Source organism: Heloderma suspectum, chromosome 2 (genome assembly GCF_057233095.1).
Source record: "Heloderma suspectum isolate Gila_16-S chromosome 2, 16-S_ref, whole genome shotgun sequence".
NCBI classification, from domain to species: Eukaryota; Metazoa; Chordata; class Lepidosauria; order Squamata; family Helodermatidae; genus Heloderma; species Heloderma suspectum.
In genome coordinates this window covers 404,925,243-404,944,691 of record NC_139459.1, presented here as the reverse complement: position 1 = coordinate 404,944,691, position 19,449 = coordinate 404,925,243, and the positions used below count along the sequence as shown (strand labels likewise).

General features: G+C 52.3%; 1 protein-coding gene across 2 annotated transcripts in view; it reads right to left on the bottom strand.

Annotated features, from left to right (window-relative positions):
- Positions 1 to 1,930: 1,930 nt before the first annotated feature.
- Positions 1,931 to 19,449, bottom strand: part of LOC146356729 (H-2 class II histocompatibility antigen, E-S beta chain-like) — a 122,141-nt gene continuing 104,622 nt past the window's right edge. Inside the window, exons 2-6 of one of the 2 annotated variants that reach the window (XM_084831927.1) lie at positions 15,121 to 15,399; positions 8,949 to 9,230; positions 5,697 to 5,810; positions 4,679 to 4,702; positions 1,934 to 3,631 (exon numbers count right to left, since the gene is read on the bottom strand). In XM_084831927.1, coding sequence (XP_084688053.1) covers positions 3,618 to 3,631; positions 4,679 to 4,702; positions 5,697 to 5,810; positions 8,949 to 9,230; positions 15,121 to 15,399 — 713 coding nt within the window. In that variant the 3' untranslated portion in view covers positions 1,934 to 3,617. Of the gene's footprint in view, positions 3,632 to 4,678; positions 4,703 to 5,696; positions 5,811 to 8,948; positions 9,231 to 15,120; positions 15,400 to 19,449 lie in introns of both variants that reach the window. The other variant, XM_084831925.1, reaches the window with a different exon arrangement.

The window sequence follows — 19,449 nt, the reverse complement described above, 5'->3', positions numbered from 1 at the left end:
CAGTCTTTAAGTGCCACAGGGCTGCCTGTCTCTCCTGCTGCCTTGCTGGGTCTCCTGCCACTTTACGTGCCTTTATAACTAGCTTTTTTATTCTTCACTCATTCATTCATTCATTCATTCCATTCATATCCCCCCTTTCTTCCTCCTTAAGAAACCCAAGGCAGCATACATAATCCTCCTCGTCTCTATTTTATTCCCACAACAACAACAACTCTGTGAGGTGGGTTGGGCTGAAAGTCTGTGACTCGCCCAAAGTCACCCAGTGAGTGACTTTCAAGTCCTTGAAGAGGGCAACGAAGATGATCGGGGGACTGGAAACAAAGCCCTATGAGGAGAGACTGAAAGAACAGGGCATGTTTAGCCTTGAGAAGAGGAGATATGATAGCGCTCTTCAAGTCCTTGAAAGGCTGTCCCAGAGAGGAAGGCCAGGATCCCTTCTCGATCATCCCAGAGTGCAGCACACGGAATAATGGGCTCAAGTGACAGGAAGCCGGATTCTGGCTGAACATCAGGAAGAACTTCCTGTTAGAGCAATATGACAATGGACCCAATTCCCTAGGGAGGTGGCGGGCTCTCCCACACTGGAGGCGTTCAAGACGAGGCTGGACAGCCAACTGTCAGGGATGCTCTGACTTGGGTTCCTGCACTGAGCAGGGGGTTGGACTCAGTGGTCTTGTAGGCCCCTTCCAACCCTACTATTCTATGATTCTATCATGCTATCCTACCTCCCTTCTGCCTTCTCCTCTCAAGGCTAAACATGCCCAGTTCTTTCAGTCTCTCCTCATAGGGCTTTGTTTCCAGTCCCCTGATCATCTTTCTTGCCCTCCTCTGAACCCTCTCCAGTTTGTCTGCATCCTTCTTCAAGTGCGGTGCCCAGAACTGGACACAGTACTCCAGATGAGGCCTAACCAGTGCTGAGGAGAGGGGAACTAGTTCTTCCCGGGATTTGGAAGCTATGCTTCTATTCATGCAGCCCAAAAGAGCATTGGCCTTTTTTGCAGCCACATCACATTGTTGGCTCATATTCAGCTTGTGATCTACAACAATTCCAAGATCCTTCTCGCTTGTAGTGTTGAGTCACGTATTCACACATGCATTTCTCAGTATGTGTGGATTTATCCATGATGACTAAGAGCTGAATGAGTGCACCATCCCAGGTCACGGGGCCTGCTGGGCATCTCAGAGCTGCTGTTTGCCACAGATCACCAGACGAACAGGCCAACTGACTGGCCCCAGCCCCTTTAGCCTGGCAGGAGGAGGAACGGGGGGGGCTTTAATCCCCCCCCCCCGCGCACGCACACACACACACACACACACACAGAGCTTCCTCTGCCTTCTTTTGCAGCCAAAACCATCTCCTCAGTCGAGACAAGCCAGGGGGATGGTGTAAAATGCAGCCCAAAATAGGCAAATGCTATTTTGGCTGCATTAATAGAAGTATAGTGGATCAATATGGACTTGAGCACACGCCGGGAGAGAGCACAGGACAGGAAGGCCTGGCGTGCTATGGTCCATGGGGTCACGAAGAGTCGGACACGACTGAACGACTGAACAACAAAGTGTCCAAATCAAGTGAAGTACTAGTTGATAGAATCATAGAATAGTAGGGCTGGAAGGGGCCTACAAGGCCATCGAGTCCAACCCCCTGCTCAGTGCAGGAATCCAAGTCAGAGCATCCCTGACAGGTGGCTGTCCAGCCTCGCCTGGAACGCCTCCAGCTTGGAGAGCCCCCACCTCCCTAGGTCATTGGTTCCATTGTCGTATTGCTCTGACAGTCAGGAGGTTTCTCCTGATGTGCAGCCGGAATCTGGCTTCCTGCCGCTTGAGCCCATGATTCCGTGTCCTGCGCTCTGGGAGGATCGAGGAGAGATCCGGGCCTTCCTCTCTGTGACAACCTTTCAAGTCCTTGAAGAGCGCTACCCCCCACAAAAGATACTTGGAGACTGGCAAACAATCTTAGATTTTGACTGGAATGGGAAAAAACCAAGAGGAGCACAAAAAACTTTAATAAAAGCAACAGAGAAGGGTGGATTGGCCTTCCCATCCATAAAAAATGATTACATTGCGGCTATGCTTATGCATTTGAAGACATGGTTTAATCCAGATAGAGTAACTGAATTAAAACATCATGTCTCAACAGAGTTGAAAAATACTCTATGGTCCTATAATAAATTTGACAAAAAGATATTAAGAATGAACCCATGTACCAAAACCATGTTTAACAACTGGTTGAAATTTAAAAGGGTATTAAGTCCAGTTTATCTCCATTAACAGCTATTATGTACAGTGAAGAGATGACAGATGAAACGCAGTTCGGCAGCCTGTCCTTATTGCACCATCATAGGCTAATAGAAATAACCGCAGTCATAGACAAAGGAACATTTAAATCATACGAACAAATACAGAATGAAATGCAGTACTCCCAACCTTTATTTTTTCAGCATCCACAGCTTAGAAGCATAGCCTTAAGGTTCTTAAGGAAAGCCGGGTCTCTCCGGGAAAAAAACGCTTTTGAAATTTTGATGATACAAAATCAGGAAGCCTTATTAAGCAAGCCCTGTAAAGTTCTCTTAGATTCAGATCTTATAATTAGTAATGATCAGAAAAGCTGGGAAAGAGCACTAACTTGTCTGGTTCCAGTAAGCGCCTGGACCTAGACCTGGAATAATGTATCACAGCAAACTATTAGCACAAACATGAAAGAAAAACATTCCAGATTCATTTCCCACTGGTATTTAACGCCTGTAGGCTTAACCGCATTTATCACACGGGCGACAGGACGGGCCTAACGCAGATATGAGGCCGTGCGCAGTCAGGCCCCTGGTCTACCTCGCTCAGCAGTGTCTGCACCGGGGGAGGCAATGCACTGCCCTCCAGATGCGTTGGACTACAATCCCACCAGCCCCAGCCAGCATGGCCAGTGCTCGGGGGCGGCGGGAGTCAGAGTCCGAGACATCCGAGGGGCCCAGGCTGCCAGCCCGGCCCGGCCTGGAGATGCTGCTGGAGACTCAACCTGGGGCCTTCTGCACACTAGGCAAGGGCTCTACCACGCAGCTACAGCCCCTCCCCTAACAGTACAAGGCGGAGAGTTTTTTCAGTGCCTTTCGACTAAGCCTTGTGACTTCCAGCAGCAGGCAGCAGCACTTCTAATCAGCGGTGAAGCAGCACAGACCGGAATCCGCTGGCAGGTCCCAGGGATGCTGCTCAGAACCGCCTGCAATGCAGACGCAGCAGCTCCGGCTGGATGCAGACAGCTGACCCCGGAGCGAGTCTCCCCCTGCTTGGGAAGGGGGTCGTCTGCAGGGTCCTGCCAGGTGAGGAAGAGACTCTGACCCGTTCTCTGCTCCTGATCAGAAATCCAGGGAAGGAGAAGGATCTTCTCAGCACTTGGCAGGACGAATCCCCCTCCCACTCCACCCCACCCCCCCAAAGAAAGCCCCAGAAGCACATTCAGAGACACAGGAGAAGGCAGCCAGTGCTGGAGGTGGCGGCAGGAGGAGGTCCAGGCGGCAGGCTCTCTTTTTCACCCCCTCCAGTTTTGCATCTTCCAGGAAGGAAAGAGCTCCAGCAGCTTTCAAAAGAGTTATTTTCCATGTTGGGACTCGAAGCTGGACGGACTAGCTGATGAGTGCTGGGAGGGAAAAATGAAAACGTACAGTAAAACACATAAACGAATAGGAAAATGCATGTTTGGATGATGTGCAAGAAGAGAAGACGGACGGGAACACTGACTTGCCCAGGGGCTTTCCCATCTCCCCCCTCCCCACTGCAGCCCTCACATGCCACCACCAGCCCACTCTGAGTGACTGACGGACCTTCCAGACTGGCAGGCTATGCAGGGCAGGGGGCTGCAGCCCAGTGAGGGAGAACCACCCCCCCGGTCAGCCTCCTCGGATGCTCTGCTGCTGACCCAAAGGTCGACATCTTTTGACAGACCATATTTGGACAGGCTCCAGAATGAAGTGGCTATCTTAGAATGACCCGCAAGTTTGATTCTATTCATTTAGGACTTAACTGGGACAAAGGAGGTACCTCCCCTTTTGGAAGTGTTAAATTAGCATAGCAAAACTAGGAAGGCTAAATTATCTCAATTTGTGAATTGTCACTGTGCTTATATTGAAAGCACCTTGCATTTTGATCTCTTTGGGCCCCTCTGAGTGGATTTCCCCCTTCTGAATCCATCTACATCCGTCAACAGGCTTGCAATTAATCTGGCCTGTAATAATCGGAATTATTCATGACGCTTCTCCATTTCCTGTTTTTGTATTGTTCTTCCTGTTGTAGCTGCAATTGTTTTTATGGTGTATTTTAAGCAGTGATTTTAATACTGTTATATGTAATCCACTCAAGAGATTTTATTTTATTTTATTCAGGATAAACAAATAAGCACACACACTGAGGACAGCCCGTCTGACATCTGAGGAAGTGGGCTGTGCCCATAAAAGGTTCTGCCACAAGAAATCTGTAAACTCTTTAAAGTGTCACAAGACTCCTGGTTGTTTCGGCTACAAGAGACTAGCAGGGCGGCTGCTTCTGGACGCCGCAGAGAAGCTGCACTCTGGACGCCGGCTTTGCGGGGTCTTTTTGAAACACTTGGAAACTACCCTGGACAAATGCTTTTGAAATGGCAGGATGAAAATAAACACAAGGAATTGGGGGAGAGGTGCGGAGACCTTACCTGCAGGTGGTTGGATGGGCGTTGCTAAAAGGAGAGAGAGACGGAGACACAGTTACATCCATGGAGGGGGGGTGCTGCTTATGGGAGGAGGAAAGCGAGACCCTCCTTCCCTCCACCATGAGCTGCCCCTCAAGGCACAAACCCCTCCTGCCTCTTTTCTCTGCCCAGCCGAAACCCGGGATTGTGGCAAGACGCAGCCTGCCTTCCCAACCCAGCAGCTGACCTGACTCTGCTTGAGGGGGATCTTTCCAAGCAAACTCTCCTCAGAGGGTCCTGCTGTCCTGGCGGATGGGATGGCGCTGAAGCACAAGGACCCCCTTCCTGGGGTCACAGGCTCCCCTGAGCGCCGGTGCAGGATCTGTGCGACTCCAGCATACGCATTGTGGGGAGGGAGGGGCTGCAGTGTTAGAGCCCCTGCTCTGCATGCAGAAGGTCCCTCTGCCCAGGTCCTTCCCAGCATCTCCAGGGAAGGAAGGGTGCCCGGCACGAGCAAGTGATGGGGGAGACCCCTCTCTCTCTGCCCAGAGCCCTGGAGTGCCGCCGCCAGTCAGGACAGGCTGCAAGAACACTTCCCATTTCCACAGCGCTTTGAACTATGCGAAGCGCTTCACATGCACTGCCCAGCTGTCATCCTTACGACAACCACCTCCACCCTGTCAGGTAGTCCCCCATGCTGCAGGTGGGAGGACGGAGGCTGAGAGAGAGCGGCTTGCCTAAGGCCACCTGTGAGTTCATGGCAGAGGTGAGATTCCACCTGGGGGCTTCCCGATTCAGAGCTCAACCTCTAAGCCACTGTGCTTGGAGGGGGGTGCTCTCCCTCTCCCCTTGGAACAGGCCCCATGGAGCTTTTAGAAGGGCCTTCTGCAGGGGGATGCTAGAAAACCTTATCCTGGGCAGCTTCTGCTGGGGGATGAGGATGTGGACGAGGCAGGCAACCCGCATCCAAAATTCATTGATCCCTTCGCCACAAAGTTCCTCTGGTGCCACCACTTCTCCCCCCCCACACACACACGATTACCTTTCTTGCTCTTCAGGTGGAGGGCGAGTCCCACGGCCACAAAGACCACGCCCAGCACGGCCCCCACGACCCCTGTCCACACTTTGCTCCTGGCAGAGTCCGACCTCCGTGGCTCTGTGGGAGGAGGAGAAGGGGAGCCTCACGTGAGCAGCAGGATCGGGGCAGGTCTGGCCTCTCAGCCTCCAGCTTTCGAAAGGGGGATCCGTTCCATGCGCTACACACAGGGAGGGCCTTTTTCAGCCCACGCTGCTGCCCTCTCCTCAGTCTCTTGCATTCAGTAAAGCAAGTTTAAGAGTACAGGGTGTTAATCTGGCACTGAAAGGGTCAAATAGCATTGCTGACAAAGACTGGGGTGGCCAATTTGATCTGGGATGGCTGAATGACCTGAGTGAGGGTTTGCGGAGACCTACAAGAAGAGCCCCTGAAAGACCCCAGACTCGGATTTACGAACCAGTCTTCTATTCCAGGCTCTTGGCCCCTGGGCAAAAAGACCTTGAGGTCTGATTCTGTGCTGCTGGATTTTATCTCACTAGCTAAGACTCTTAAGATTTGGCAGGACAGTCTTTGAAGGAAGGGGGGGAAATGCAGCTGTCTTCACAGGCGGCTTCACAGGGTTTGCTCAAGGCCATGGAGCGCTGGCAGAGCGCGTGAGTGAGATGAGCGGCAGAACGGAGCCTGCTCAGGGGCCCACTAAGAGGAGGAGAAGGGCTGCTTCGGCATCTCGCGGTGCACACCTGCTGACACGAGAGCGGCCTTCCTTGAGGCGAGTCGGGCGGCGGAGCTGTAGCCCTGCGCACGAGCGACAGCTGGCAGGAGGTGTTTGGGCGGAGATGGCCAAAGACGGGCAAAGGTGGCCGTGGCATCAAAGGAGATGCACCAGGGAGAAATGTGTCAGTCGAGGTCACATGCCCAGGTGGCGGGCTGCGGGCCACGTTTGGGGACATTTCAAAGTAACCCATGTGCAGTGGTGCCAGAGATGTTTCCCAAACACCTGAAACTGTGGGAGACAGAGGAGGCCCCGGACCTCTGATTGGTGAGCAGGTGGTCCAACCACACACGCCCCGTTTTGATGGGGAGATGGTTCTCTCCTCCCTCCTCAGGGCCCCACCTTTACCGGAGCGGGGGTACAGAAGGACAGGCAGGGAGAGCCCATCCCCGCTGCTGTTCCTGCTGCTTCACTGCGCTCTTTCTGCCTCGCCACCAGGCCCGAGGATGTGGGTCACTGTGGACCTCCTGAGACTCTTATTATTTGGAACTTAGAATATTTTCTGAACTAAGGACTAAGAGTATTTTCTGAAAGCAGAACTTAGAATTATTTCTGAGCTTGATACTCGGGAGTTGTGTCTGAAGGTGGGACTTAGAATTATTTCCAAGTCTTGGGCTTTTCCTTTCACGCTAACTTCCACCTCCATTCTTCACAGGCCTCGAGGAACTTAGTAATGCTCTAGCATAGTGTTCATATCCAAGTCAAGTGCAGGAGGAAGTAGCGGGAGAGTTAACACCTTTTAGTTACGTTTAGTTTAGTTTTAGTTTCGCTTTAAACCGCAAGCAGTAAACAGGAGAAAGTTGGACGGAGGAGGCATAACAAGGCGAGAAGCTCAAGCCGTTACCCTATCAGCCAAATCTGTAATACCAGCTTTGGCAACTGCCGTTCCTTTAATTAATATTCTATTTGTGTAGCTTTCTTTCCCTGTAATTATAGAGAAAGTTTCTAGTGCTCATATAACCACCCTGCCACTTGCTTTATATTTTGTATTTTCCTGAAATAAAGCCTTACATAGATTTCAGTCTACAATTTTGTCTGTAGTAATGTCTGTCTGTTGAAATTGGCTGGGTTACCCACTGGGGTGCTTCAGACCCATTTAGTGCTGGTTCTGAAGTTAAGTCGAGCCTCGTGTGGCGCAGAGTGGTAGGCGGCAGTATTGCAACCGAAACTCTCCCCACGACCTGAGTTCGATCCCAGCGGAAGCTGGGTCTTGGGTAGCCGGCTCAGGTCGCCTCAGCCCTCCATCCTTCCGAGGTCGGTAAAATGAGGACCCAGCTTGCTGGGGGAAAGGTGGTCACGCCTGGGGAAGGCCAGGGCAAACCAGCCCACTACAGTCTGCCACGAAAACGCCAGCGCAAGCGGCGCCCCTCTAGGGGTCAGCAATGACTCGGTGCTTGCACAGGAGGAACCTTTCCTTTCCTTCCTTTCTGAAGTTAAGCAGGAGTGAATTTACACAGCATATCAATTAAGTTTTTGACGAAGTAAGCAATGGAAGAGTGTGCTTCAAGCAGGAAACAGTGCAGGCCAGCTTCCGTTTGGGATCAGTTTAGGCTCATGCTTAGGCCTTAAAGAGCAGTTCATTAAATAAAGCAAGTTTAAGAGTTCAGCATATCAATTAAGTTTCAAAAAACACACAGAAAAGGATCCAGACCTCACAACCCACAGCCTCCCCAAATCGCCTCCCCTTTGTCTCCCCTTTATCTCCAGCGACGATACAGAGGATCTCCCCTCAACAGGTCTCCCATTCAATATTGTTAATGGTCCTCCTTGCTAGATAGGAATCACCATTCCCTGGGGGGCAACTGCCTACATTCCCAGCCCCTGGAGGCCAGGGCTGATCAGGAGTTCACACACAGCCTCCCTTGCTTTTCAAACGAGGCCCTCCAATCAGATTCACTGCAGCCGCAGTTGGGCCTGTCTCTATAGGGAGGCATGCGTGCGAAGGAGCCAGCTCTCCACGTGCGAGGAGCCCCAGGGACGAAGCGTCTCAGCCCCAGGGACAAGGCTTCAGGAAACAAACGAGTTAAGCAACTGTGTGAGTTTAGCAACAGTGCGAGGAAGCCAAAGCAGTGAACTCTTTCCTCCCTATTCCATACTCACAGTAAGTAACGTAAATAAATAACTATAAATAATTTCCCCACCTTCTTGTAGTAAACAACTAAGTTTTCCAGGGAAAACGTACCCAACTAAAAATCCAGTAATGAATGTAGAACACTGGCAGGGGGGCGGGGGCTATCCAGTGTATTGCACCGAGTGCCACATGCAAGATGATCTGCCTGCTGGATGGAAGTCGTGGGTGCAATGATCTCCCATGGAGCTCCAGACTTTGGCTTTTGCTCACATGCATCAGAATGGGGCACCTCCTGAGAAGTGCTGGGGCCTCTCTTTCAGCCTCTCGAGCAGGTCAGGAGTGACACAGGAATGTGGAATTCCCACCCTCTTTGCAGGATTGGGTCTCCAGGGGAAAGGGGGAGGGAGGCTCGTACCCCACTGCACCGTGATGGGCGTCTCCAGGCTGGTGTGCTCCACCTGGCAGGTGTAGACGTCTCCCCGCTCGGGCGACGTCTCCAGCATCACCTGGGTCTGGTACGTCCAGTCTCCGTTCCGGAGCTCTTCCCCATAGGCGACCCCTTCCTTCTCCTCTTGCCCGTTCTTCAGCCACTTGATCTCGATCTCCGGGGGATAGAAACTGGCCGCAGTGCAGAGCAGGAGGGTGTGGGGGGAGAGGGGGTCGTCCTTGGTGGGGGAGATGGAGACTGTGGGCTTAACTGGAAGGGAAGAAGAAGGACATCATGGTGGGGGGAGGGAGGGGAGGAAACAGGAGAAGCTGAGAAAGATCCAGAAAATGGAAGAGACCAACAGCAGCAATCTCTTTCCCTCTGCAGCCACCCAGACACGCTCTGGGAGGTCCAAAATGGGGCAGGGAGGTCGCAGCCCTTCCCTCTGGCTTCCCCAGCACCTGGCCTTCTTCAGAGGGAAGCTGCACTCTCACAGGGAGGCTGCAGGTATCTATCAGGCCTCACAGGTGTTGGCAGGTGGGACTGTCACAGATTTTAAGGCAAAAGCTGATTTTGCTGTATCGGAATTGCTAGGGTGTCTGGACAGTCTGGACAGATCTTTTTGGAGCGCCGCACAACCCCTTCTTGTTTTAACCACCTAAATAATTTGATGTCATCAGTAGGGAAGTACGAAAATCACTTACCTTTCAGGGATTATGCTGATGGTGCGGGGGGAGGCATTCTCTCCCTCCCCCCCAAATCCTCGCCAGGGGGGAGGCGCTCCGTTCCTCCCCCCCCCCCGGAAACCTGGCCAGCCGGCTGTGCTCCGCAGCAATTCTGCGGAGCCGCCAGCCAGCTCCGCCAGCAGCCGGACATCCAGCCGCTGGCTAGCAGGGACGCAAACGGTGGCGGCCTGCAGTCAGCAGTGATAGGCTACGTAAATGTTTACGTAGCCTATCACGGCTGATTTAAAAACACACACACAAAAAACACACGCGTACGCAAATGGCGGCAGCCATGGCCGCCACCATTTGCATTCCTTATTTTGGCACGTCTTAGTCTACGTAAACATTTACATAGACTAAGATGGCGAAAATAAGGGGAACGCAAATAGCGTGGTGTCTACAAATAGCGTACGTGCTTTTTTTTTTTTTTAACCTGGAAATGGTGGTGGCAGCAGCCGGTCGGAAGACCGGCCGCCGCAGCCGCTGCAGCTGCCGCACCGCCGCCGGAGCTGCTGCCGGAGCCGCCGTTGCCAGGAAGATCCACCCAAGGTAAGTCCCGTCCTGGCGGGTTGGGGGGGGGTGGCGGGCCGTGAGGACCACCTCACTCAGGGCCAAAGGGGCACTGTTCTGACTTACCCATTAATGAGCAAATAATATTGTGCAAGGCATGATCACTAACAAGTGTGATATACAGATGTTTAGAAACATTTATTTACTGAGGTTTAATACAGAAAGGTTGAGGAAAGTGTTGATTTCTCAAAGGTAAACTTCAGGACATATCTAACCTCAAAGGAGCCTTCCTGTTGAAGCCTTCTTGGCATGTTTTGGTATGTGGGGGCTATCCAGGGCACTGCTCCGAGTGCCACACGTACGACTATCTGCCTGCTGGATGGGCGTCCTGGGCGTGTGCTCGGTGTAACCAGCTGCTGGCCCTCAGGGAACAAGTGTGCTCCCTCAAGGCCAGGGTTGCTGACCTGGAGAAGCTAAGAGAGGCAGAGAGGTGGGTGGATGAGACCTTCAGGGACCTATCAGCTGTCCCACTCCCAGGGTGACCGCTCCTCTGCTGTCACGGAGAATGCGGGTCCAGGGGAAGGAGGGCGTCATTCCGAGGACGAGGGAAATTATCCCGTGGAAGGCAGCCATTCCTCGGAAGACGAACAAGTATCCTCTCGCACCAAGGAAGTGCCTCCTGGGGGAGGGGGGGTTGTGGTAGCTGGAGATTCAATGATTAGACACTTAGACAATTGGGTTTGTGATGGGCGTGTGGACCGCATGGTGAACTGTCTGCCTGGTGTGAAGGTTGCGGATGTCACGAGCCCTCTAGATACCCTAGGAGATGGTGCTGGGGCAGAGTCAGTGGTTGTGGTCCATGTTGGTACGAATGAAGCGAGAAAATGTAGTCGTGAGGTCCTGGAAGCCAAATCTAGGTTGCTAGGTAGGAGGGTGAAATCCGGGACCCCCAAGGTGGCTTTCTCGGAAATGCTACCTGTTCCACACGCAGGGCCAGCTAGACAGACAAAGCTGAGGAGCCTCAATGCATGGGGGAGATGGTGGTGCAGGGAGGAGGGGCTCAGATTTGTTAGGCCCTGGGGAACGTTTTGGGACAAGCTGGGCCTGTACAGGAGGGATGGGCTCCACTTGAACCAAAATGGAGCCAGACCGCTGGCACTAAACATTAGAAGGGTGGCAGAGCAGCTCTTCAACTAAACCCTGGGGGAAGCCGACCGGAGCTGGGAAGCATCTGGTTCGGGTTAAATCATCCCAAAGGGATGAAGTTGAAAATGTGTCCAATTGCCCAAATGTAGGAGGGGAGGAAATAGGCCAGGAGTACGTGGCAGAACATAATAGCCAATCAGAGCGGCCAAAGTCCCACAGCAAGCGATGCACACACCAGAGGCATCTGGGGAGGGACACTGCGTGTAGGTGTTTCGATGCAAATGCTAGCAGGCTTGAGCCAAGCGGGAGAGTTGGAGTGCTCGCTTTTAAAGGAAAACCTGGATACAGTGGGCATTGCAGAACCCTGGTGGAGCAGAGAGAACCAGTGGGATGCGGTCATCGCTGGATATGAGCTCTATCGGAAGGACGGGGAAGGGCGTACTGGGGAGGGTGGGCCTGTACGTCAAAGAGCACAGTGTCGAGCACCTGAAAGGGCTGGCTCTTCCCCAGAAGCGCCGTGGGTGACAACACCAGGCTCCAAAACTGATGTCGCGTTAGGAACATGCTGTTGTCCCCCAGACCACAATGCTCGGAGTGGCCCTTAAATGGAAAGCAACTCAGGGAGGCCTCCAAACATGGAAGTGTTGTAATAATGGGTGACTTCAATCAGCTCCACATTGACTGGATAAATGCATGTTCCGGCCGCGACAGGGACGTTACGCTTCTCGACGCCCTAAATGATTGTGCTCTAGAACAGTTGGTCATGGAACCAATCAGAGGGGAGGCGACCTTGGATTTAATCGTAAGTGGCGTCGCCCAGGACCTAGTGTGAGATGTAAATGTTGCTGAACCAATTGGAAACAGTGATCACAGGGCTCTCAGACTGAATGTATATTTAAGTGGAAAATTGCCCAGGAAGCCCAGCACAGTCACATTTGACTTCAAAAGAGGAAACCTCTCTAAAATGAGGGAACTGGTGAAAAGGACGCTGAAAGGGGCAGTCGAGAGGATTAGATCCCTTCAGAATGCTTGGAGGTTTAAAGCCACAATAATAGAAGCCCAGCTAACATGTGTAGCACAGGTTAGGAAAGGAGCACCAAGTCCAAGAGGTCTCCAGCATGGTTCACGAGCAGCGCGAACGAAGCTACTAGAGAAAAGAGAGCATTCTTCAGAAAATGGAAGTCTTGCCGGAACTGATGTTTTCGGGAAGGGAGTCTGAGGAACGGAGGCAAATGGTGGTGACAAAGGATGAAGTTCTCACCCTGATCGATACACTGAAAGCAAAGAGATCACTGGGCCCAGATGGTATCCATCCTAGAGTGCTCAAAGAACTCAAATATGACATTACTAATCTTCTGACCAAAATATGCAACCTGTCCCAAAGTTCAGCCTCTATACCAGAGGCCTGGAAGTTGGCCAGTGTAACACCAGTTTTCAAAAAGGGATCCAGGGGGGATTTGGGAAATTACAGGCCATTTAACTTAACGTCTGTTTCAGGCAAATTGGTTGAAGGCATTATTAATCATAAAATTAGTAAGCATACAGAAGGACAAGCCCTGCTGAGAAAGAATCGACCCAGCTTCCGCACGGTTGGTGAGTCCTGTCTCACCAAGCTTTTTGATTTCTTTGAGAGTGTCAGTAAACATGCAGACAAGGGTGATCTGGTAGATATTGTTTACTTGGACTTCCAAAAGGCTTTTGACAAAGTCCCCCACCAAAGACTCCTGAGCAAACTTGGCAGGCATGGAATAAGAGGAGAGGTCCTCTTATGGATCACTCACTGGTTAAAGAACAGAAAGCAGAGAGTAGGAATAAATGGTACATTCTCCCAAGGGAGGGAAGTAAATAGCAGCATCCCACAGGGATCTGTATTCGGACCAATGCTTCTCAACCTGTTCATCAATGATCTGGAATTCGGAGTGAGCAGTGAAGTGGCCAAGTTTGCCGATGACACCAAATTATTTAGGGAGATTAAAACAAAACAGGAATGTGAAGAGCTCGAAAAGGATCTCTCCAAACTGGGAGAAAGGGCATCCAAATGGCAAATGCGGTTCAATGTAAGCAAGTGTACAGTGATGCACGTTGGGGCAAAAAATCCCAGCGTCAAGTATAACCTGATGGGATCTGAGCTAGCGGTGACCGACCAGGAAAGAGATCTTGGGGGTGTGGTGGAGAGCTCAATGATGTCAACCCTGTGTGCGGCCGCTGTAAAAAAGGCAAACTCCATGTTAGGCATAATTAGAAAAGGAATAAAACTGCCAAGATCATACTGCCACATTCAAAACTATGGTGCGACCACACTTGGAATACTGTGTACAGTTCTGGTCACCACACCTAAAAAAAGGTGTTGTAGAGCTGGAAAAAGTGCAGAAAAGGGCAACTGAGATGATCAAGGGGCTGCAGCATCTCTCAAATTACTAGAACCCGGGGTCATCCTACAAAGCTGACTGGTGGGAGATGCAGGACAGACCAAAGGCAGGACTTCTTCACACAGTGTATAGTTAAAACTATGGAATTTGCTATCACAGGATGTAGTGTTGGCCGCCAATTTGGATGGCTTTAAAAGGGGGTTGGACAAATTCCTGGAGGAAAAGGCTATCCATGGCTTCTAGCCCTGATGGCTATGTGCTACCTCCAGTACCAGGAGCAGCGAGCTATGTACACCAGTTGCTGGGGAACATGGGCGGGAGGGTGCTGCTGCACTCATGCCCTGCTTGTGGGTTCCTGGTCGACAGCTGGTTGGCCACTGTGTGAACAGAATGGGGGACTAGATGGACCTTGGTCGGATCCAGAAGGGCTCTGCTTATGCTCTTAATCTTATGGGAATCTTCTAAGAGTTGAGACTGTGAGCTCAAATTTATGGGAGAGGAGATTATTTATTTATTTATTTATTTATTTACAATATTTCTATGCCGCTCCACATCAGAAGATCGCATTAGCTATGAGGCCACATGGACAGAAAGAGGTGGGGCTTGGCTTGGCTTCTGGCATGAGGAAGCTACTTTACCATCTGGAACAGCCACGGGGAACCTCTGGCCGGCAAGGGCGTTCCGGGAGGAAATGCCCGTTCTCTAGGCCACGGCCCCAAGGGAGTAAGCCCTGGCTTGTTCCAGGGCTACTGGACGGTTGCCTAACCCTCAAACAACCCCTGCTGCCTGGGTTCGCATGAGACGGCAAGCCACGGCAAGCTAGGCTCCCACGGGCGCCGCGCAAAAATGGTGCCCTGGGCACGTGGCGGGATGCAACAGCCCCCACGGTTCAATGAAGCCACGGTGGGCTGCGGTCTCACGAGTTCCAGGTCAGAGAGAGATGAGCGGGGGAGAAAGAGGGAAAGTGTGTTTTTCGCCCCCTTATACGGTGAAACGGTCCGGCCAGGAGGCCCTTCCCAGGGACCCCGGTGGATCCTGCACTTGGCTGTGTTCTTGGGGGGGGGGCTGTCAGGGTCCCCTTGAGGGTGCCACCCGGCAAGTGGTGGCTCTTGCCCTGCCGTGCGGCCCGTGGGGAGGGGGCCTCAAGGGGGGGTTCTGAGCCGGCTTGTGCGCAGGTCTGTGTATTGGGGGGCTTACGGGTGCAGGGAAAGGGGGAGGGAGGGAGGCTTCCCACTCGCCCACCCCGTCTCTGCCTCCCCTTCCCCTTCCCCGGCTCCCTCCTCCCTCCCTCGCTCCGCCCTTCCCACCACCGCCACCCTTGAGAGAGGGCTGCCCCCCCCGCGGAGACGCTCCCAAGAGACCCCTCCTCTCCCCTCCTGCTGCCCGCCCGCCCTGCCGGGCCCCACTCACCCCGCCGCGCGTGGGCGAAAGGCCCCAAGATCTCGTAGTTGTGCCGGCAGAAGCGCTCCACCGCGGCCCGCGCGTCCTGCAGAACCTCCCTCCGGCCGTTCCAGTACGCGGCGTCGGGCTCCCCCAGCGGCGAGAGGGCCTCGTAGACCCCGCGGTCGCTGTCGAAGCGCACGAACTCCTGCCGGTCGTAGAAGTACCTGTCGAGGAAGCGCGCCTGCGGCTGCCGGCCCGTCCCGTTGGCGAAGCGGCACTCGTGCTTGGCCTGGTGCAGGAAATGCCCTGGGGAGGGGCGGCGGGGGGGGAGGGAGAGGAGGGTCAGGGGGGCGAGAGCTCCCGGGAGGCCCCCCGCCCCCGCACACCGCCCTTGCAGGGGCTGCCGCTGCTTGTCCCGGTGCAGGAACTGGGAGGCTGCGGGGGGAGGGGCGGGGCGGGGAGGGGCCGTCAGGGAGACCCCGCTGCCCCCCACGTCCACCAACTCCGGCCAGCCCCTCGGCGGGGCAGGACCTGCGCCCGCCCTCAGCCCGCGGGAGGCGCCGCAGCGGGGCTCTCAGCCTAGAGGTTTTTAACCCGGAGACCGACACACCTGCGGCTCAGGAAGGCACGTCTGGGGCCGTGCGCCGCCCCCGGGACCAGAGGCGCTTCTGTCCTTCCTCTCGTGAGCCTCTCCCCCCCCCCGGCCTCCCCTCCCCTCCCCTCCCTCTGCTGCTTCCCCAGGCCCAGTTCCGGACTGGAAGCTCCTTGGGGCAGGGACCTCCCCGCTCGTGCTCTGTGAAGCCCCGGGCACACTGACGACGGGACGGTGTGAAAGCCACAACCGGCCAGAAAGGGCCCTGGATTGGGGGGAAAAAACCAACCATGCCAAAAGTAGCGGCAGGTGTTAGAGACTCTTGAGAACAATACTTTAGAACGAAAACCCTTCCAACACCGTATTACTACTAATCTCGTAATGCCCAGAACAGCCCGGAACGGCCGCTTCCGAATGAGCGAAATCAGCCACACTCACCAGTCGCACATCACTGCGTGGTGGCGGCCCAATAAGCCACAAAACATCCACAGCAACCCCGTTCCAGTATCCATTCTGGGCAACAATCCCTCCTCAAGTTTCAGTTGCCGTTCCGGGCCAAACTCACCAGGCAGCCCAGACTGGATGGGATCGATACAATAAGCCACAAAGCGTCCAGAGAAACCACTCATTGTCAGGCTGAAAAGCCACCTTTAATGGCTATTGCAGGAATGTAACAGAATCGAAACACTCAAACATTTACAGATATTTGCCTTTAACTCTTAGCCTTACTAAGTAGCATTTGACATCGTCAAATTAAATTTGTCTATTAAACCAGCTATTTTGGTCTACTTTACCCCAGAAAACAATTCCAGCATGTCTCCTGAATCTTTCCCTGTGTGTGTAAGTCAGACAGTGGAAAGTTACATGGCTTGGGAGGCTTTAAACCTGAGCCTTTTAGGCTACGTACTCCCATTGGATCCAATACTGTATGACAATTTCTGGGCAAGGATGCATCGGGAACCGGCAATCTGACCTCCTCAATGGCCTATTGCCCCAAATAAAAAAGGTAAAAGTAAAGGTGTCCCCAACCAGTCGTGTCCGACTCTAGGGTGTGGTGCTCATCCCCGTTTCTAAGCCGAAGAGCCAGCGCTGTCCGAAGACGCTTCCATGGTCATGTGGCCAGCATGACTGAACACGGAGGTGCACGGAACGCTGTTACCTTTCCCACCAAGGTGGTACCTATTTATCTACTTGCAATTTCTTGCTTTCAAACTGCTAGGTTGGCAGGAGCTGGGACTGAAGACGGGAGCTCACTCCATCATGCGGCACTTGGGTCTCGAACTGCTGTCCGACCTTCCGGTCTGCAGTTCAGCATCTTAACCACTAAGCCACCGCGGCCCTGCATTGCCCCAAATACCCTTATTGAAATCATAGATAATTTCAGTCAGTGTCCAATGTTTGAATTTGGTTGGTTTCACCACCTGGGAAATTGGCATTCCAGACCATTTTTCAAGAATATGTTAAGTTGCCTGCAACAGATCTCTGAATGTTCCTGAGGATGTGTTCTGATTTTTTTGTTGTGGGGGAATTTAGTTTGGCTAACTAGGAAATTTGCATTCTGGGCCATTTTCCCAGAATAATATTTATTGCCTGGAACAAATCCTAGAACCTGGTTTGTGTGGAGGTTTTCCATCCAGTGTGTGTCCCTGGTTATTTTGGTCGGGTTGGTTCACTCAGCAGTTGGTGTGACGGGCCATTTATTCCCTGGTACCAGAACATGGTTTCTGTGTAGGGTTTGTGGCTTCTTGCATCAGTCCCAAACAGTTCTGTGTAGCTGGTGAACTTGCTTTGTTTGGCTCACTTGCAACTTATCATTCCTGGTGGTTCTTAGGAATATGGACCATTCCTCTGATCAGAGGCCGGAATAAGGTTTCTGCTGAGGTTCAATGGCTTATTCCATCCCTCCCATGGAGTCACGTCTGAGTGGTGGATTTGGTGGATTTGGCTTGCTTGGGAGGCGCCATTCCGGGCTATTTTTCCAGAGTGCCATCTGTTGCCTGGAGTGACTGTAGAAACATGGTTTCTGTGGACATTTTGTGACTGTCTATCAATCCCATATAGCGATGTGTGACTGGTGAGTTTGGTTGATCTGGCACACTTAGATGTTGCCGTCCTGGGCCATTTGTCTTGAATATGGACTATTGCCTGTAACAGCAAAAAATATTCTCCCCAAGTGCCTCTGACACAGGCCGCTATTTGGGGCATGGTTTTTTAAAAAAATAAAGGGGCCATTCAGGCCTGTTTCGTTCTGGCTTTTACACATCCCCTTATGATGTGGGATATGTGGGGGGGGGAGTATCCAACTAGTGTCTCCCCCCGACACACATGACAGAACGTCATCCATGACTCTCCAGGGGGTTGGGGACACTAGTTGGGGACCCTCCGGAGTAGATTGTGGGCTATGGGGAGAGGACGGAAAATGCAACACTAAGGACATGAGAAGAGCCCTGATGCTGGACCAGACCAAAGCCCTTTCTAGTCCAGCATCCTGTTCACGCAGTGGCTGGCCAGATGCCCCACAGGCAGAGCAGGAGAGGAATTGCCCCCTCCCGCCCATGTTCCCCAGCATGCTGCTTCTGAGATGGGAGGCAGCAAATAGCCGTGATGACCAGTGGCCACTGCTAAGCTTCTCCTCCATGCTTTGACTAACCCCCCTTTCAAGCCATATCATCCCATATTTTTATTTACTTATTTAAATGTTTTTAATGCACCTTTTAGGGAAAACCTTTATCTCTCCCTCTCTGTGTGTGTATAGATACGTTATAGACTAGTAGAATCATAGAATAGTAGGGTTGGAAGGGGCCTACAAGGCCATGCAACCCAAATCAACCAGCAGCAGCAGAAAAACCCAACACAGACAGAAGCCCTGGCGGACCCTCGCCTCCCCCAACCTGGTGCCCTCCTGGTGTTTTGGACTACAACTCCCAGTATCTCTGACCATTGGCCATGCTGGCTGGGGCTGATGGGAGTTGAAGTCCAAGCCATCCGGAGGGCCCCAGGTAAGGTATGGAAGCATGCGGCAGCACAAAGGAAAAGGCAAGATAAGAAAACACAAAAAAATCAGAGACTAGCACTCTCAACTAGCGTCCGTCCTTCTCCAAGCAAAGAGCAAAAAGAATCGCTCTTTGACGTTCAGCCTCTGAAGAATAAATGTCTGCTTCAACTCTCCCTTCCTGCTGCATTTCTGTCCTTCTAATTCCCCAACACCAGCTTTCTTTCTGGGTGGCTTAATCCGTTCCCAAGAGAAATGTTACTGTAAAGGGAACAGGAGGCATTCACGTATTTAAAAAATAAAACAGTGTCCTTATCAACCCAATCTCATGCATGGTTAAAGGCTGAACAGCTGTTTGAAACTTAATTTTGAGTTATATAAACTTTATTGTTAGCATTAGTATTATTATATTTACTCCTTTTTTGTCACCCTTTTAGATATAATGTGCCTTTAGGAAGTGAGGGTCTGGAGCTGTGAATGGCCAGACCCTTGTCCTGCTCTTGCAAATATGCCCCCATCGTTTGAACCTTTTATTTAAAAAGCAAACTCATAAAGCTGATTTGCACACCCTTAACTGAGATGTGGGGGGGGGGCCCTCTCACGACTGCATCACCCTTAAAACTCCTGACGCCTAAAACTCCTGATGCCTGAACAATTGGGCTTTCCGCCAGGTCAGCGTGCACAGGATTGCGGCCTTAGCTGCCTTCCCGAGGTCTCTGTAAATTTAATCTCAAAGTCTGGTATTTTAATGCATTGCTTCCTTAGCTTTATA